The sequence below is a fragment of the Thamnophis elegans genome, chromosome Z (assembly GCF_009769535.1).
Source record: "Thamnophis elegans isolate rThaEle1 chromosome Z, rThaEle1.pri, whole genome shotgun sequence".
Lineage (NCBI taxonomy): Eukaryota > Metazoa > Chordata > Lepidosauria > Squamata > Colubridae > Thamnophis > Thamnophis elegans.
In genome coordinates this window covers 125,038,073-125,056,196 of record NC_045558.1, presented here as the reverse complement: position 1 = coordinate 125,056,196, position 18,124 = coordinate 125,038,073, and the positions used below count along the sequence as shown (strand labels likewise).

At 39.3% G+C, this 18,124-nt stretch overlaps 1 protein-coding gene across 1 annotated transcript; it reads left to right on the top strand.

Annotated features, from left to right (window-relative positions):
- The first annotated feature begins 302 nt into the window (after positions 1–302).
- On the top strand, positions 303–8,378 carry LOC116521643 (vomeronasal type-2 receptor 26-like). The gene is made up of 4 exons (XM_032236303.1): positions 303–533; positions 4,411–4,638; positions 6,484–6,610; positions 7,456–8,378. The coding sequence occupies exons 1-4, from the start codon at positions 303–305 to the stop codon at positions 8,376–8,378; spliced, it is 1,509 nt and encodes a 502-aa protein (XP_032092194.1).
- The last annotated feature ends 9,746 nt before the right edge of the window (positions 8,379–18,124 follow it).

Genomic DNA, 18,124 nt, shown 5'->3' with positions numbered 1-18,124 from the left:
ACTGCCATAAATGTGAATCAGTTGCTATGCATCCAAATATAAATCAGGTGACCAAGGGGATGCTGTAATGTTTCTAAGTGTGAGAAATGGTCATAAATCACTTTTTTTCAGTGCCATTGTAATTTTGTATGGTCTGTTGTAAGCTGAGGACTTCCTGTACTCATTCAAGCAGACAAATGCATCATTTTAGGGGTGAGGAAAAACATTAATATTGTAGAACTAAATGAAATTCTTCTTGCAGGCCATTGCCTAAAAACCTACAGCATGTCCTAGCCTTCAGTTTTGCCATTCAGGAGATCAACATGAATGAGGACTTGTTACCCAACATCACCTTGGTCTCCAAGATACATGATAATGGTTTTCAGGCAATGAAAGCCTCTGAGAACCTTTTGGATTTCCTCTTTCTTGGAAGCTACTGCCCCTTCAATTACAGAAAGGGAAAGGACCAAAACATCATGGCTGTCATTGGTGATCTTCCTTCCCAGAACACCATCCAGATAGCCAACATCTTAAATGCCTACAAAATTCCACAGGTAAGGATCTGGGCTCACATAAATGCTCAAGAAGGAAGAGGAAAAGATGGTTACTATTGCAATAGGAGTAATTCTTAATAAGCGCAAACATTTAATTTGGTATGTAAGAAATACATTCTTGTCCTTCTTGCTATCTTCATTTTTCTCCTTCTTCTTCTCTTTCCCTTTCCCCCCTCCTCCTCCTTCTCTTTCTCAGTGTCACTTAGCCATTATTAACTGATATGGTAGCAGTGTGTCTGATATTGTATCTCCATCTTCTGGGCATGCCTCTTGTTATTTGACTTTCTCCTCTTGTTCTTTATGCCATAACAATTTTAAATATATTGATCAGTAAAGTAATAGATATAAAACCTTTATAATATACAGAAAAAGTTATATGAGTATCAAGTTGGGTAATTAATATTGTCCAATCCTTAATGAATAAGCCTCCTCATTTTTTACCCATTCCTATTTGCTGTCTATTTCTGCTTAGCACAATCAAAAACTGAGAAGACTTGATCTAAAAAGTGATGAATGGAACACTGATGGAGGTTTTATAGCAAAAGCTATAAGGAAAGACTTGTTGATCCCCAGATTTATTTATTTTTTTATATCTCCCATCAGGATTTTTGATTGAAATACGGTCCAAAAGAAATGTACTTCCTTCCTTCTTGTTGACATATCTGCAAAAACAGTAACTAGTCTAAAAGCACATCATTATTATTCCCACTCTGCAGCTCAGTTTTGGCACTTTTGACCGGGCATTGAGTGATAAACAGCAGTTTCCTTCTTTCTTTTGGATGACTCCAAATGAAAACCTCCAGTATGCTGGGATTATTCAGCTCTTGAAATATTTTGGATGGAATTGGATTGATCTTCTCATTCCAGAAGACGCCACTGGAGAGAGATTTCTCAGAATTCTGAGACCAAAATTCATCCAGAGTGACATTTGCATTTCTTTAATTCAGTTTGTTCCAAGAGTGATCACTTATAACCCCAGTTTCTTACGGAAGAGTAATCTAAATAACATAGGACGTCTCCTGTGGTATAGTAAAACCAATGTAATACTTGTTTATGGGGACATGGAATCTATGGAAGGTATACGAATAATTCTTGAAGCCTATGAAATTGGTAGCAGGTGCCCAATAGAGAGGGTTTGGATCATAAGTGCTCTCTGGGATGTCACATCTGTCTTTGAGTCAAAGAAATTCACCACATTGTCCTTTAATGGCAGCTTGTCTTTTGCCCTACACACAAATAGGGTTCCAGGCTTTCAAGAGTACCTGGAGAACCTAAATCCATATCACTCTAAAGTCCCCTTGCTACCTGTGTTCTGGTGTTCCGCATTTCTCTGTTCACTTCCAAGAAACAGTATACCAGGAAAAAGAAAATGCACTGGGAAAGAGGATTTGGGGAGTCTCCCTGGAACTGTCTTTGAAATGGAGATGTCTGGCCAGAGCTACAGTATTTACAATGCTGTGTATGCTGTAGCACATGGTCTCCATGCTATATATTCATCCAGAGCCAAGCAGAAGACAAGAGGCAATGAAGAGAAGTGGAATTTTCTGAAAGTCCAACCTTGGCAGGTGAGTTACGTTGCCTTTCAATGGGAAAGTAGCCATAATAGCATAGCTATTTTAATTTTTACACATTTCACTAAGTATACTTGTATGAATGAAGACGAATATACATGTTCCAGGATAATGATGAGAGATTGAATCTGCATTGGTCAATGGGACCAGAGATTTACTTATCTGAGCTTCAAGACTCATGCTGGAGCCCATCTTCAGAATATCTCTCTCGACTGAAATACATTCTTTGGGCTGTTTGATTTATTTTCTTGTATATTTTTTACTTTTTTTAACAATTTAAAACATAAAAATTCAATATCAATATAAAAAGTGTGTTTGCAGATTCATTCCTTGATTATCTTTTCCAGAATCTTCCCAGGTATTGAGGTCAGGTTGATAGGTCTGTTTTTTGCTGGGTTTATCTTTTTTTTTTTTTTTTTTTTTTTTTTACAGTTCGATTTATATACCGCTTCATAGGGCTTTCAGCCCTCTCTAAGCGGTTTACAGAGTCAGCATATTGCCCCCCAACAATCCGGGTCCTCATTTTACCCACCTCGGAAGGATGGAAGGCTGAGTCAACCCTGAGCCAGTGAGATTTGAACAGCCGAACTGCAGAACTGCAGTCAGCTGAAGTAGCCTGCAGTGTTGCATTTAACCACTGTGCCACCTCGGCCCTTCATCTTTTACCCCGTTTTTGAAGATGGGGACTTCATCAGCTATTTTCCAGTTCTCTGGAAGTTCCCAACTATTCCAGGATCTTTGAAAGATATAGTTCAGTGAGATCATGTCTGCCAGTTCCTTCAGAATCTTGGGATTTAATCCATCTGGTTCTGATGATTTGAATTCATCTAGGGTGGACAGGCGCTCTCTTAACATTTTCTTGTCTATTTTGAGTTCTGATATGTTTTTCATGGTTCTGTTTTTGATAGGTTGGATTTTTTTTTCCTTTTTTGTAAAACCAGATACAAAAAAATGAATTAAGCAGTTCTTCTTTCTCTCTGATGCTCATCATCTTCTTGCCATTTTCTCCCACTGGTGGACCAATTGTTTTCTTGACCTTTTTCTTGTTTTTTACATGTTAAAAGAAGGGTTTTTTTCTCACAGGATTTTGAGCTTTAGCTTTCTTGATTTCATATTTGCAGCCTTGGGTTATTTGTTGATATTCTGCCTTAATTGGATGCCCCGCTTTCCACTTTTTATACTTGTTCTTTTTGTCTTTCAAATTTATAATTTTAGTTGTATAGAGGCTTCATGGTCATCTCTGAAAACACTTATTCCTTGTGGAAATTTAGATTTTTATTTACAGATATTTTTAGATATATGAAAGTAATCTTTTCCAATAGGTGTTCTGCTTCCTTTCCAATCTTCAATAACAAAAACTCTCAAATCCAATAATAGAGTACAATTTTGCAACATTTTGAAGTTGAATAGCAGAAAAAAAATTCACCAAAGTTGGCAGAAGGAAGAATTTTGCAAAATAATAATAATAATAATTGATGAAATGAAAGGCAAGGGAAGGACATAATGACAATACTTGTCTTTCTCTAAGATATTTTTAGTGTAGGGATTTTCTGTCCCATGCCTGAAGAAAAGTTGATTTAAATATCAAGGTCATAATTGAAATTCTTAATCATGTTTTCTGGAATAGAATAAATAGGTTTTCTTGTGATATCCATTATATATAATGGGTTTGCCACAAAGAAGAGGGAGTCAAGATATTCTCCAAAGCACTTTAAGGCAGAACAAGAAGCAATGGATGGAAGAAATCAAGGAGAAAACCAACCTAGAACTAAGCAGAAATTTCTTGATAGTTAGAACAATTAATCAGTGGAGTGACTTGCTTCCAGAAGTTGTGGGTGCGCTAACACTGGAGGTTTTTAAGAAGAGATTGGATAACTATTTTTCTGAAATGGTACAAGGTTTCCTGCATGAGCAGGGAGTTGGACAAGAAGAGTAGAAAAAAATCAAAGGTCCATTCCAACGCTTTTATTCTAATATTGTTATATTTCTTAGCAATTGTTTTTATCCATCATGAAGAACAAATAAGCAACACACACACACACACACACACACACACAAATATATATATATATATATATATATATATATATATATATATATATATATATATATATATTAGTAATACGTAAAGATAAAAATATGAATATAGTCCTACAAAACAGAATTATGCTGTTGGAACATAAAAAATACTATCAACTCAAATGTTTGATTGTTCATTAAAAACTGGTTGAGCACCATTTCATAAGTCCCATATTGTATTGCCTGCTATGGACATCATTTTCTCACTTGTCTCTCTTATCTTTTAGCTTCGTTTATTTCTGAAAAACCTCCATTTCAACAATAATGTTGGGGAAAAAATAGCTTTCAATGAGAATGGAAACCTGGCAGCAGCATACGATATCATCAACTTGATTACTTTCCCTAATCGATCCTTTCAGAAGGTCCAAGTTGGACATATTGAACCTCAGAGTTCTAAAAAGGAAGACTTTGCCATCAATACATCTGTCATTGTATGGAACCCTAAATTTAAGCAGGTGAGTTAAACAAACCAAATAAAACATGGGGATATTTTCTCAAATTTCTAGAATTTTAAACCAGTAATCTTTGAGTAGTTCCAAGATCATTTGAGCCAAGGTGGCGCAGTGGTTAAAAGCAGCACTGCAGGCTACTGCTAGATCAGCAGGTCAGCGGTTCAAATCTCACCGGCTCAGGGTTGACTCAGCCTTCCATCCTTCCGAGGTGGGTGAAATGAGGACCCAGATTGTTGGGGGCAATATGCTGACTCTCTGTAAACCGCTTAGAGAGGCCTGAAAGGCCTATGAAGCGGTATATAAGTCTACTGCTATTGCTATTGCTATTGCTATCTTCTTAATGTTGTTAGAACACTCTTGCATTCTGGAAAAATGAAGAAGTTCTCAAATCTACATTACACTTTCAGATTGTAGGGAAAGGGAGCTCTGATCACTGGGGTTATGGACCCTCGGGGTTCAGGGGCTTCTTGAGAGATTGGTGAAGTACAAGATTCATCTTTTGAAAGGTAACACTGAATGGACGATTTACCTTTCTCCTTTAAAATAATATATGGAAAATTACAGTTACATTAATACAAACAAAAAGGGAAAGATTTTATATATATAGAGAGAAGATAGATAGATAGATAGATAGATAGATAGATAGATAGATAGATAGATAGATGGATGGATGGATGGATGGATGGATGGATGGATGGATGGATGGATGGATGGATGGATGGATGGATATAAGGATGGATAGATGGATGGATAGATGGATGGATGCATTGATGGAGGGAGGGAGGGATGGAGAGATAGAGGGATGGAGGGATGCATGATTGATATATAGAAGATAGACAGACAGACATTCCCACTGATGAGTTTATCTGACTTTGTAGTCAATGTTTGAATCAGCTGAGACACAAAATCATCACACCTATTTTCCACTTCAGTGTAACATAAACATCCCATTTCCCTGGAGCTTCACAGGAAATCTTTTTCTTGCCACTATCTCCTTTTGCTTCCCATAGCCAATTCAAAAATCTGGGGCAGTTTCTAGCCATTTAAAGATTCAGTGGTTTTTTCTCTTCTTTTTCTCAGAAAACTAAATAACTTTTCAGCAGGCACTAGTGCTTATGTATTTTGAAATGCAGGCAAGATTGGACTATTGTGTTATCCCATTTTATTGTTCGTCACAGAATACTAAAGATGGACTGTGGACATATACCAAAGTTGGCATCACCCAAGTCCTGTGCTCACCACACTTGCAACACTCTTAATTGTCTGGTGGTTTTTTCATAATTGAGTATGTTCAAAAAAAGGGAGGCAACTGAAGCTGGACAATCTCTTTGCCTTGCTTGACCCATCCTGTGCAATGAAATTTGGGAAACCACCCTTGAGTGGCAACATAACACAGAAATAATTGGAAAAGGATACCAAATGCTAAACAGGAATATTTTTGCTGTCAGCTCAGCAGTTTCAACACTCTTTCCCATACATCACAAATTTATTTTGGATTTTCATATTACTATTCAAATTTAAAACAGCTCCTTAAGGTCATGAGAAACATACTCTTTCATGATCCTCTTTAGGACATCTCAAGTTTCTTTATGTAATGTGAAGAGGTGTCCGAATTTGGATTTGTCTTCAAATTTTCAATAGCAGTTCAAAGACTTTTCAGATTTTAACTGCTCCTCTGACTGAGTCTAGCAATCAGTCCTAGGAATTCAAAATTTTGCATTCTTAGAAATTACAAGAATCTGATTGTGGGGGAGGATTGGATTCATTTAAAGAGAATGACTGCTGACTGATTGGTTCAAAGCTTGATTCTAATCTATTTTAATATCTTCCTCTGGCCATTCTCATTAGACACCACCTTCTGCCACCTGTGTAGAAAGCTGCCATCCTGGGTACCAGAAATTGATTGAGGAGGGAAAACAGGTTTGCTGCTATGACTGTGTCAAGTGTTCAGAGGGAAGCATTTCCACCATGGTTGGTAAGAAAAAAAGATCTATGTTTCTTTAAAAGTACATTTTGTTCTAACCAAGTTTGGGTTATTGAATGTACCATATTTTTCAGAGTATAAGACGCACCATTTCCCCCCACAAGAGGGTGAAATTCTGGGTCCATCTTATACATTGAATACAGGGTTTTTGGCCTCCAGAAACCCCACCCCTCTTTCACAAAAATGGATGTGCAGAGCATTTGGGAGGCTTGCAAAATGCTCCTGGGGACTGGGGAGGGCAAACACAAGTGAAAAGTGGGCTGGTTTTTGCTCATTCTCTGCCCCCCTGCCAGCCCCCAGGAGCACTCTACAAGTCTCCTAAAAGCTATGCATGCTCCTTTTTTGGCAAAAAAAAAAAAAACCCTGGGTCATTTTTCGCTTGTTTTTGCAAAAAAAAAAAAAAAAATACAGCCCCAGGATCACTTTGCAACCCTCTCAAACTCTCTGCATTCCTTATTTTCTTACAAAAAAATGAGGTATGCATAGGTTTGGGAGGACTGCACAGTGCAAAAATAAAATTTTTAGTTCACCTCTTAAAAATCTTATACTCCCAAAAATACGGTGGTTTTACAGAAAAGCATGGATTGATTGGGATCTCTCACCACCCTTGTTCTCTTTCTTCTTTTTTAAGTAAAAACATTTCTTTATTTAATTCTGTAATCTCTTGTTCAGGAAATGTAGTCTATTGAATAAAAATAAACTTTAAAAGGATTTTCTTAAAGCAAAATTTTTAAGAGGTTTATTCTCTCCCAAAACAACTTCAGGATGGAATAATTTTTAAGAACTTAATTCTATTCAATGTATAGACTTTTTAGAGCATTTATTTATGGTTTCAGATTCCAACCAATGTGCAAGTTGTCCCGCAGAGCAATATCCAAATGAGAAACACCATCAATGTATTCCCAAAATTATCACCTACTTATCCTACAAAGAAGTCCTGGGAGAAGTCCTGACTGGCTTTGCTGTTTCTTTTGCTCTCATCACAATTGCGGTGATGGGGACATTCATCTTCCACCAGAACACTCCCATCGTCAAAGCCAACAATTGGGATATCACCTGCACCCTGCTTGTCTCGCTCCTGCTGTGTTTTCTTTGCTCCTTCCTCTTCCTCGGATGTCCAGGGAAAGTCACATGTCTGCTCCGGCAAGCAGTTTTTGGAGTGGTCTTCTCCATTGCAGTGTCTTGTGTGTTAGCCAAAACCATCACTGTGGTTCTGGCCTTCATGGCCACAAAGCCAGGGAACCGCATGAGGTGGTGGGTGGGGAAAAGGCTGTCTGTCTCAGTCATTGTTTTTTGCTCTCTTATTCAAACAAGCATCTGTGCTGCCTGGTGGACCATTTCTCCTCCTTTCCCAGAGTTGGACATGCATTCCCAGCTGGATGAGATCTTAGTGCAATGCAATGAAGGCTCGGAGATCATGTTTTACCTTGTGCTGGGCTACATGTGGCTTCTGGCCCTCATCAGCTTCACAGTGGCCTTCTTTGCCCGGAAGTTGCCCGACACTTTCAATGAAGCCAAGCTCATCACCTTCAGCATGCTGGTCTTCTGCAGTGTTTGGGTGTCCTTTGTGCCCACGTACTTGAGCATCAAGGGGAAATCCATGGTGGCTGTGGAAGTCTTCTCTATCTTGGCTTCAAGTGGTGGATTACTAGGTTGCATTTTCCTGCCCAAGTGCTACATTATCATACTGAGGCCAGAGCTGAATACGAGAGAGCAGCTAGTTAGGAAAAAGAATGGTGTGATTTCAAGAGCAACATGAATGATGGCTGAATTCTATGATGCTATAAAAAGAACATGACAATAATTGGCCAAAGAATTTCATTCAGGAATAGTTGTCTTCTCCCATTTTTTAATAGCAATAACATTTAGATGTGTATACTGCCCCATAGTGCTTTATAGCATTGTCTGGGTGGTTTACTAGTAAGCATACTGCACCCAAAATCTGGGTCCATCCTTCCATTCTTGGAAGTATGGAAGGCTGAGTCAACCTTGAGTGCCTTCAGGATTGAAGTCAAGGCTTTGGGCAGAGTTTAAAGGCAAATTTGCTCTTACTGTGCCCCCTGGGTTCTTAATGTAAGAAACTTCACAAATACACAATATCAAGGAGAAAAAAATGTACACAACATTTTCAAGATGAAACTTCTTTGTTCAGAAATGAAGTTCTTGGGTTTTCCAGAACTGATCTTGTTTATTGTGTAAGATTTTATCTCATTTATATTTAGACTTAGACTTAAACTTAGAATAACTTTATTGTCACTTGAAATGTACGCTAATCACCATACATTAAAATGAAATTTCATTCCTTACAGCAGTCAAAGGGTCATCTACAATATACACTACATAAACATAAGAAATAAGTAAATAAATAGGTAAATAAATAAATGAGCATATGCCCATAGACCCACATATATTGTATGACACAGAGAAATAACACAGTCTAGTTTGGATTTATAAATGTACATGGTGAGAAAAACAAATCTTGCGAGTTTAACGGACAGATGGCATAGAGAACAAGGCTGTTACAGAATCAGCTAGTCCTGGTAGAAATACTTCAAAACCTCCTCCCAGAGGGGAGCAACAGAAACAGACCATAAAGTGGGTGTGTGGGATCTCTAACAATGCTTTAAGCACATAGCATTTATAAGCAGTATCCTGAATAACAGGAATGGGCCTTCCTATAGCCTTCCTGGCTGTCCTTACCACTCTCTATATGGACTTTCTGACTGAGGCACTACCACCAAACCAAACAGTGATAAAGAGATTGTTTGTTAAAATGATCTCAATCATCCCTCTGGAAAAAGTGACCAGGACCGAAGGAGAAAGCTGTGGTCTCCTCGTCTGACACAGGAAATGCAGGTGCTGTTTTGCTTCACAAAGGATGACATGTGGAGAGACCAATTCAGATTGTTAATTGTCTGCACCCCCAGATACTTAATGCTATTGATCACCTTTAGAACTGCATTCTTGATACTGAGTGGAATATGACAATGCCGGCTCTTTTTAAAATCTACAATGATCTCTTTGTTTTATTAATATTTAGAATCTAGTTACTTTAATTACAATAAAATGCTAATATAATTTATAGTCATGTATTTAGGGGGACGCAATAACTCAGGGGCTAAAACACATAGCTTATAGATCAGAAGGTCGATAGTTCGGTGGTTTGAATCCCTAGCACTGCATAATGGAGTGAGTTCCCATTACTTGTCCCAGCTTCTGTCAACCTAGCAGTTTGAAAGGACCTAAAAAGTGCAAGTAGAAAAATAGGGACCACTTTGGTAGGAAAGGAACAGTGCTCTGAGTACCTCCATACGCCTTCATGAGTCACATGACCATGGAGTCTACAGACAACGCTGGTTCTTTGCCTTGGAAACAGAGATGAGCACAGCCCTAGAGCTGGAAACAACTAGCACGCATGTGTGGGGGATCTTTATCTTCACATATTTATTGGTACCCTCTTTCCAACACATTTTCTTTTTAATATGGTATTTTAAATTTATGGGACGGGGATCATATTCAAAACTTTGGAAACTGCAAGACTAATAGCAGTAGCTTTTAGACTTATATACTGCTTCACAGTGCTTTACTGTCCGCTCACAGCAGTTTACAGAGTCAGCCTATTGCCCCCAACACTCTGGATCCTCATTTTACCCACCACAGAAGGATGGAAGGCTGAGTCAACCTTGAGCCTGGTGAGACCCAAACTGCCAAAGAGCTAGCAGCCAGTGATCAAGAGAAGTAGCCTGCAGTACTGGACTCTAACCACTGCACTACTGCAGCTCTTGAATGTTATCCTCTGCTATACAAGATGATAAGTTGAGCCAACCAAATTACTTCTGTACTTGTGGAAACATTTTCTGCCCAGGAATTTCAACAAAATTATGGTTCATTATTAGTGATGTTACTTCAGCTTGCAATATTTATGCAATTTTAGGATCATTTGCTTTGCCATCTTATCCCTTATTTTGTTTATTTATTTGTTTATCAAATTTATAAACCCAGCCATCCCATATGGAAGGCAGTCCTCAGTAATACACAAAAAAAATTAAAACCACAAATAAAAACAACCGATATACAAATATGTAAAAATCATTTGAATGGTAAATATAAAAACATAGCTACAAGTTCTAGGTGAAGAGGGATTGAAAACAGCCATATCAGCAATAAAGCCAACTAAACATGTCTCCCATTCCCTGGGAGCCCCAGGTTTGACAATATAATCAGTTCTTGAGGGCGTTCAGGAATAAAACAGGATGGCTCATCTAATTTTAAGGACAAAGAACGTTCCATAAGCAGGGAAACACAAACAGAGAAGATCAATTCCATGGAAACCACTGAATGCATGTCCTTATGTAACAGTCCCTACAGGATGTATTCTCTGGCAGATCTAATTAGGTGACCTGATGTAATCAGGGAGACGGAGTCCATAAAATAGCCTGGCCCCGTCTCATGAAGGGCTTTATAGATCAAAACCAGCACCTTGAATTGAATTGGTAATCAATGCAGCTCACAGAGCAGAAGTATAGCATGGGCTGTTTTAGCAGTGCAAGTGCTGTTGCATTCTGTACCAGGTGAAGCTTCCACATTCAAGGGCAGCCCCATGTGGAATGCATTGCAGTAGTCCAATATGGAGGTGACTTGAGCATCAGTAGCTATGATCATGGCCTACCAATGCAGAAATAAGTTGTACAAAGGATCTCCTAGCCATAGCTGCCATCTGCTCATTTAGCAGCAGTTATTTGAAGGACCTCCAGGTTGGATCAATCTGGGGCGGTGTAACACTCCATCCAGTGCTAAGATTGCAAATTGTGCAACCAGTGGGTCCCCAAATTCAGAGTCATTTCCAGACTTCAGCTGGTATCATATAAGAATCACCAAGATTCAAACTGAAGAACAAATCCCAGTTAATAAGGACAACAGAGAGAAACATATTTACTCATTCAGGTGTGGGGTTGCCAATATTTTAACTACAGGTTCGAGTGAGCTCACACATACGCAGTTGCGCACAATGCTTCTGTGCATGCGTAGAAGTTTCTGGGTGGGTGGGCGGAGCCTCCTGCCACCAATGCTACCAGTTCGCCAGATCCGGGCACAACCGGCAGCAACCCACCTCAGCCGGTTAGAAAACATAGTTCTCGCTCAGTCTTGATGCAAACATCTCCATTGTGGGAAGAATTCATAAATATTATAACTGTTAGAAATAATTTATAGGGATTCAGATGTTAACTAGCCCCACCTTCCAAGACAGGTTCTTGGTTAACAGTCTCAAAGATCCTTTAAGTTCGCAGAAAACATAACATAATTAATTAAACACTTATTTCAAATTATAAATTTGACCCAAAAGCAAACACACAAAACTCAATTAACATGAAAACATAATTATAATGCTCACAGTTGAAAGGAAGAGACCCGATCCATAACACTTGATTTAAACAAAGTGGGTCAACATGTATAGGCGTCCATGCCCCTCAAGGGTCACCCTAGAATCAGCCCAAACACAGTTGCGCACCCAGGATAAACTCCCTTTTTGTATCCACTTTCTCTGCAACTGTCCCTATGGGCAACCTCTTTGATTGGAAATAAATAATTTTCCTTTCCTCACAAATATCTACATTTCATTTTTATTTATTTTTATTATTGTTATTAATTTTTCTTTTCTGCATGTGCAGTCTGTGATCCTTGAGTAGGAGAATGTTGATGTCCATAATTCGGTTCCACCACAAAACCGTGTTCGACTAAAGGGTGCTCGACGAAACCACGTAGCTGACGACATCACAGGGCGACAACAGCGCGGAGACAGAAGCACGCTCTAAACGCTAAACCTAAAATTAACCCCTAAACCTAAACCTAACCCCCCTAAACCTAATCCTAAACCTAACCCTAAACCTAACCCTTAACCTAACCCTAATCCTAACCCTAAACCTAACCCTAACCCTTAACCTAACCCTAACCCTAACCCTAACCCTAACCCTAACCCTAACCCTAACCCTAACCCTAACCCTAACCCTAACCCTAACCCTTAACCCAACAGTAAACCTAACCCTAACCCTAACCCTAACCCTAACCCTAAACCTAACCCTAAACCTAACCCTAAACCTAACCCTAAACCTAACCCTTACCTTAACTTGAATCGGCTTGCTTTCAAAGCGCTATTTAAAGCGCCCTTCTTTCTCCGCGCTCGCTATTGTTGCCCTATTGATGATGTCAGCGATGCGGTTTAATCGGGCGTGCTTTAGTCGAGCGCGGTTTTGTCGTGCCACGCATAATTCAGGGACAAAATAAAGTCTATGTCAGATTTTGAAGCAGGAATCACATCCTGAAAGCGCAGACAGGTAACTGATTCAGAAGGATTCATTAACTTCTCTTTATATATAACATAACACGTCAATATCCAATATCAAAAGCAGGTTTTCCAATGTGGTAGTATATACAAGCAAACACAGGCAGAGGAGAGAACAGGTTCAGTTTCAGTTCAGAGCAGCAGACTAGTTTAGAGCTCAGCACAGACTCAGGGCTTTAGTACAGAACAACTGAGGGCTCCTTGCTGTCTCTTTATGGCTCACACAGCAAATACCATTTCAGTTTCCAAGCAGCCCTCATTGGCTGACCCAGTTGCCATTTCTATTCATTGACTGACCTTATTAGCATGTCTCTGACAGTCATAAACTCTCACACACTCTAACAGTCTAGACTTAAGGGGATTTGTTAATTTAATACAATTTTGAAATCCTGGCACCACTTTGTATGGAGTGAGAATATACAGGGTGCCATTGTAGCAGTGGTGGGTTTCTGCCAGTTCGCATCAGCTCGGGAGAACTGGGTGGTGAAATTTACCAATCCGGTGAGAGGAGGTCCAACCGGTGAACCCGGAAGTCACAGGTGCAACAGCCTGGTCGCTCACTCGCCCTGGCCGTCCCATCGCAGCTCACTTGCTTCCCCACCCATCCACACTAAACTAGCCTAGCCCGCTGCTCACTGATTGGCTGGAGTCCAGCCAATCAGTGAGCAGGCTGGAGGCGACTGATTTAAAAGCCTGGCGCCAGAGTCTTTCTTTTTCCCAAGCAGCTGTCACATTGCACTTGCTGATTGGTCCTCCCTTCGCTTCGATTCGCCTTCCAGCAGCTTGTGGCATCCCTCAGGTAAGCAACCAAGTGTGAGGGGGGCATGGGGTGGCTAGCTCACGCCAGCTCATGGCTTTCATGAGGGAAGGCCTTCTAGGTGCCGGAGCCTGCTTTCGCACACAGTCAAAAGCGGGTGGGCGGTGGCTGGCTAGCTTTCATGAGCTGGCATTAGCCATGTGGCTGAAAGCGGGTGAGTGGCAGCGGCGGCCGGCTAGCTTTCGTGAATTTCCTATTAATGGCTAGGTCGAAGTGACCCAGACTATCAGCAACACATGAACAGTTTTATTCCAGTCTAAGCAGAATAAATATTCCTTTATTCAAAATGGAGTCTATCAGGTTCCTCAAATATCCTCAACCACTTTACTCAAATAACTAGGATTTCATCCCTATTCTTTCAGATGGACCACAAAGTACTCTGGCAAGTTTTTAAAGAGATGGGAGTACCAGACCTGACTTAGCAACTAAACAACAACAGGGCATCTTTCACATTGATTTGTATCTGAAATGTACAAGATCTTTTCATTTCCAATTATTTATAAAATTTTATTAATTGAGACAAATCATTCCTGTTGATAACATCCCCTTCAATTTATACAATAATATTTTCTTAATCCTTAGCAAAGACATTTATTTTATGCATAAAATAAAAGTATTTACGCAAACAGTATCATTTTCTAAGAGCTGAAAAGAAGCAAAAGCCATGAAAAGTTCAAAAAAATTTTTAACAAAAGATTTCAGTGAGCTGTTAGAAGAGACAAGAAGCAATGTGACATCTGAAAAGATATGAAAGATGGAAACAGGAATTAAAATTCTTTGCAAAGATATTTAAAATCCTAAACAAAATTCCAACCTTGAACTGTTATGCTAAATGACACAAATGAACAGATAGTAAATGGATTTAAGGAAGATATTATTTTCATGAAAAGATATCTTATAAAACATATCAATGAACTTAAAAAAGAATCTAGATAAACCTCAAGCTGTCTTAGATGAGAGGGAAAAAAAGAAGAACAATTAAAGAAGGTTCTAGAGAAAAAATCATTTTTCAACAAATTAAGTTTCCACCACAACAATTATTTATAAATGTTAATTACACAAAACAAAACAAAACTTTGATTATTATTATTTTTTTTTGCTTTATTTGTATGCCGCCCTTTTCCCTGAAAGGGACTCAGGGCGGCTTTTGCAAACAAACAAGGGAAATGGCTGGTATACAAATTAGGGGATGAGAGAAAAGATACAAGGGAAATAAAAAAGGGAAAATTTGTAATAACAGATAAGATGAATAGGCAAAAAGTGTTTAATTTTGCAAGCAATACTACTAGATGCAACATTATTATTCAATGAATCCCTCAGTGAATAAATGGGGTGTAATCTATACATACAGTACTCTATTGTTACGCATGATATGTTTCGGTAAATTTGAATATATACTTAGTATTTATCTTGTCATTATTAAGTGAAAGACCATTGTTTAGAGGAGGTGAGAGGTATCCAACTACCCTTCCCAAAGGGTTTGTTGAGAAAACAGAGGATGAAGATGGAAAAGGTAGGATTTTGGGGGGAATTTCTACCTATCTAACCCCACCTTCCCTTCGACAGTCACCCTTGTTTCCCCTCCTTTAGTGGTCCTGGCCCTGGCCCTGCTTCCTCCTCCATCACTGCCTCTTTGTTTGGGCTGCTTACCTTCCGTGATGGCTGGTCCACAGCCACAAAGCGGCTCTCAAAGAGGTGATGGCTGTCTGCAGGCCACCAAGAAATACCAGAGGTCACCAAAAAAGCTGCTGCCATCGCCGCCATGTTCTTCGTGCACATGCATCTCATTGCCTTGCAATTCCGGCTTGTGGTGCCTTAGCTAGGAATACAACATTTATTGTTATAATAATAATTATAGGTACTACAATTGCAAAAAAAGGCATTCCCAAGAAGTAGAAGAAGAGTTAAAGCCAATAAAAAAAGCAGAAACAATTTCCAGAGGTCAGATGGAGAGGTGTTATCTGTGTTAAGGTCTTCCAGGGGAAACAATTTCATGATGGGTGTTGCCTGCCTGTAAAAGCCTTTGTTGTCTGCATCCTTGATTCTGAGTGGAGTATGAAATGCTGGTTCTTTCTATAATCTGCAATGATCTCCTTTGTTTTATTAACATTTAGGACCAGATTACTTTTATTGCACCAAACCACCAGAGCCTTCACCTCTTCCCTACAAGCATCTTCATTGTCATCCCAGATAAGACACACCACTGCCGTGTCGTACGCATACTTCACAATATGATTTGTATTAGATATGGCACACCAGTCATCAAGGTGAACAGTAATTGACTTAAGACACAGCCCTGTGGGAAATCTGTACTCAAGGAGATGGAGAGGGAAACTTTTCTTCCAACTCGCATAAACTGGGGGCTATCAAGAAGTAAATCAAGTATCTCGTTACATAAAGAGCAGAGGTGGTATTCAGCAGGTCCTGGCCAGTTCTGGAGAACCAATATTGGAAATTTTGAGTAGTTTGGAGAACCGGTAAATACTACTGACTGGCTCCACCCCCATCTATTCGCAGCCTCTCAAATCCCAGCTGATTGGGAAGAAGGCTTTTCAGTATCCTTCCCCTGCATGGCCACTGTTTGCTGGAGTTACTTTGTTTTTCTCCTGTTTCCAAACATTGCAGTTTATATATTTTCCGCATAGTTTTAATTTTACTCCTTCTGCTAACTTTACAGTTTGTTGCAGCATCTTGAAATGAATGTGCCCCATGCGTCTATATAGTAAATGTATGCATTCGTCACGGAGTTTAACATTATGATAAGCTGTGTTAGCCATCTGGCCATCCGGTATAACATACAAACTGTTTTTTAAAGTAGCAGTAACCCTGATATCCTCCTTTTCAATGATACAGATATCTCCCCTAAAGGTTACCACATAGCCAATGTTAAACAGAGCCCTAACTGATAGTAAATTGAATTTCAGGTTAGGTACATATAACATTGGTAACGGCTCATTTAGGAATGAACAACATGCATTACCTTCACCAGACGCCCTCACCTTCCATCCATTTGCCAAAAATACACGTTCCTTGCTTGTGGTCATTTTTACAAACCTTTTTCTATCTCTAGCAATGCACTGTGATGCTCCACTATCAACAACTCACAAATCATGGTTTTCAGGTGCATTGCTAGACATAGCAAAAGTAGACATAGCTAAGTTGACATTAACATTTTTCTAGCTCTTCCAGCATTCTGTTATTTTGCCTTTTTACAGAATCTAGCGATATGTCCTTTGGCTCCACAAGAAAAACATTTTCGAACAGTATAGGCAGTAGAAGGTGACTCCTCATGTTGTGATGGTTTCTTTCTCAGTTGTTCCCTCTCCATCCTTCTTCTTAACTCTTCCAACAGTCATGCAGTAATGTCAGTCAATGTTAGTTCATTTCGGGTTATTCAAGAGAAGATACAAATCATCATAACTCTCATCCAGTGAGGAGAGTATGATATAAACTTGCTGTAGCTCAGAAAAAAAATAGTTCTTTTTCATGTAGCTTTTGGAAAACCCCTTTCATAAATGTTAAATGAGCTAACATATCTCCACCTTTCAGAAGACGTGCCCTAAACAGTTTGAGTGTAAGATGTATCTGTGCACCTACAGTGTCATGTACAAAAATCCTCTTCAAATTCTCCCAACATTTTGTAGCAGAATTTTCTCCATGAATATGTATTAATTGTTGGTCATTCAGTGTTAGACCAATAATACACAACACCCATTCATTGCATCGCTGAAAATCTGCTATCTTCTTGGCATCATCATCATTATCTGGATTCCAAGCAGTTACATCCGGTGGATTCTGTAGAGCTACCCATAAACCTTCCCTACGCAGGAGTAGACTGCATTTCATAAACCAGGAAACATAGTTTGTGCCATCCAACTGGGTTATTATAGATAGGCTTGTTGAGAGGTACCCAAAGTTTGCTAGCAGTTGCAAAATTTACAATAGCTCATGGCACTTTCTAACAGCCAGCTTCCAAAACACTCAGATCAGATCAGACCAGCACCTAACAAACAGAGAGCTAACAGTCATTCCGGCTCCCTCTTATGGCCGATTGAGGAAAACAGCAACCAATCACATTTTACAGTATGATTTAAAGAAACAGGTACAGCATTGCTATATGATTTATATATTGCCAACCCAACCGTTAGATTATATTCCTAACACTCATCAAGCCATGTGCACAGAACCAGTAGTAAAATAATCCCACCACTGATAAAGGAGTATCAAAACCTAATAGGCCCAGTTTGTTCACCAAATGCTGAGGAATGATTGTATTGAGTGCTGAGCTAAAACCAACAAACAGCATTCGCACATGAGTATTCTTCTCCTCCAGGTGCACCAAGCTAAC

What these genes read in the sequence shown, in the direction of transcription:
- LOC116521643 (XM_032236303.1), top strand. Translation starts at nt 303, where the DNA reads ATGAATGAGGACTTGTTACCCAACATCACCTTGGTCTCCAAGATACAT. An exon ending in ATGCCTACAAAATTCCACAG is followed by an intron (nt 534 to 4,410) that starts GTAAGGATCTGG and finishes CTTATCTTTTAG; the next exon opens with CTTCGTTTATTTCTGAAAAA. An exon ending in GGAACCCTAAATTTAAGCAG is followed by an intron (nt 4,639 to 6,483) that starts GTGAGTTAAACA and finishes CATTCTCATTAG; the next exon opens with ACACCACCTTCTGCCACCTG.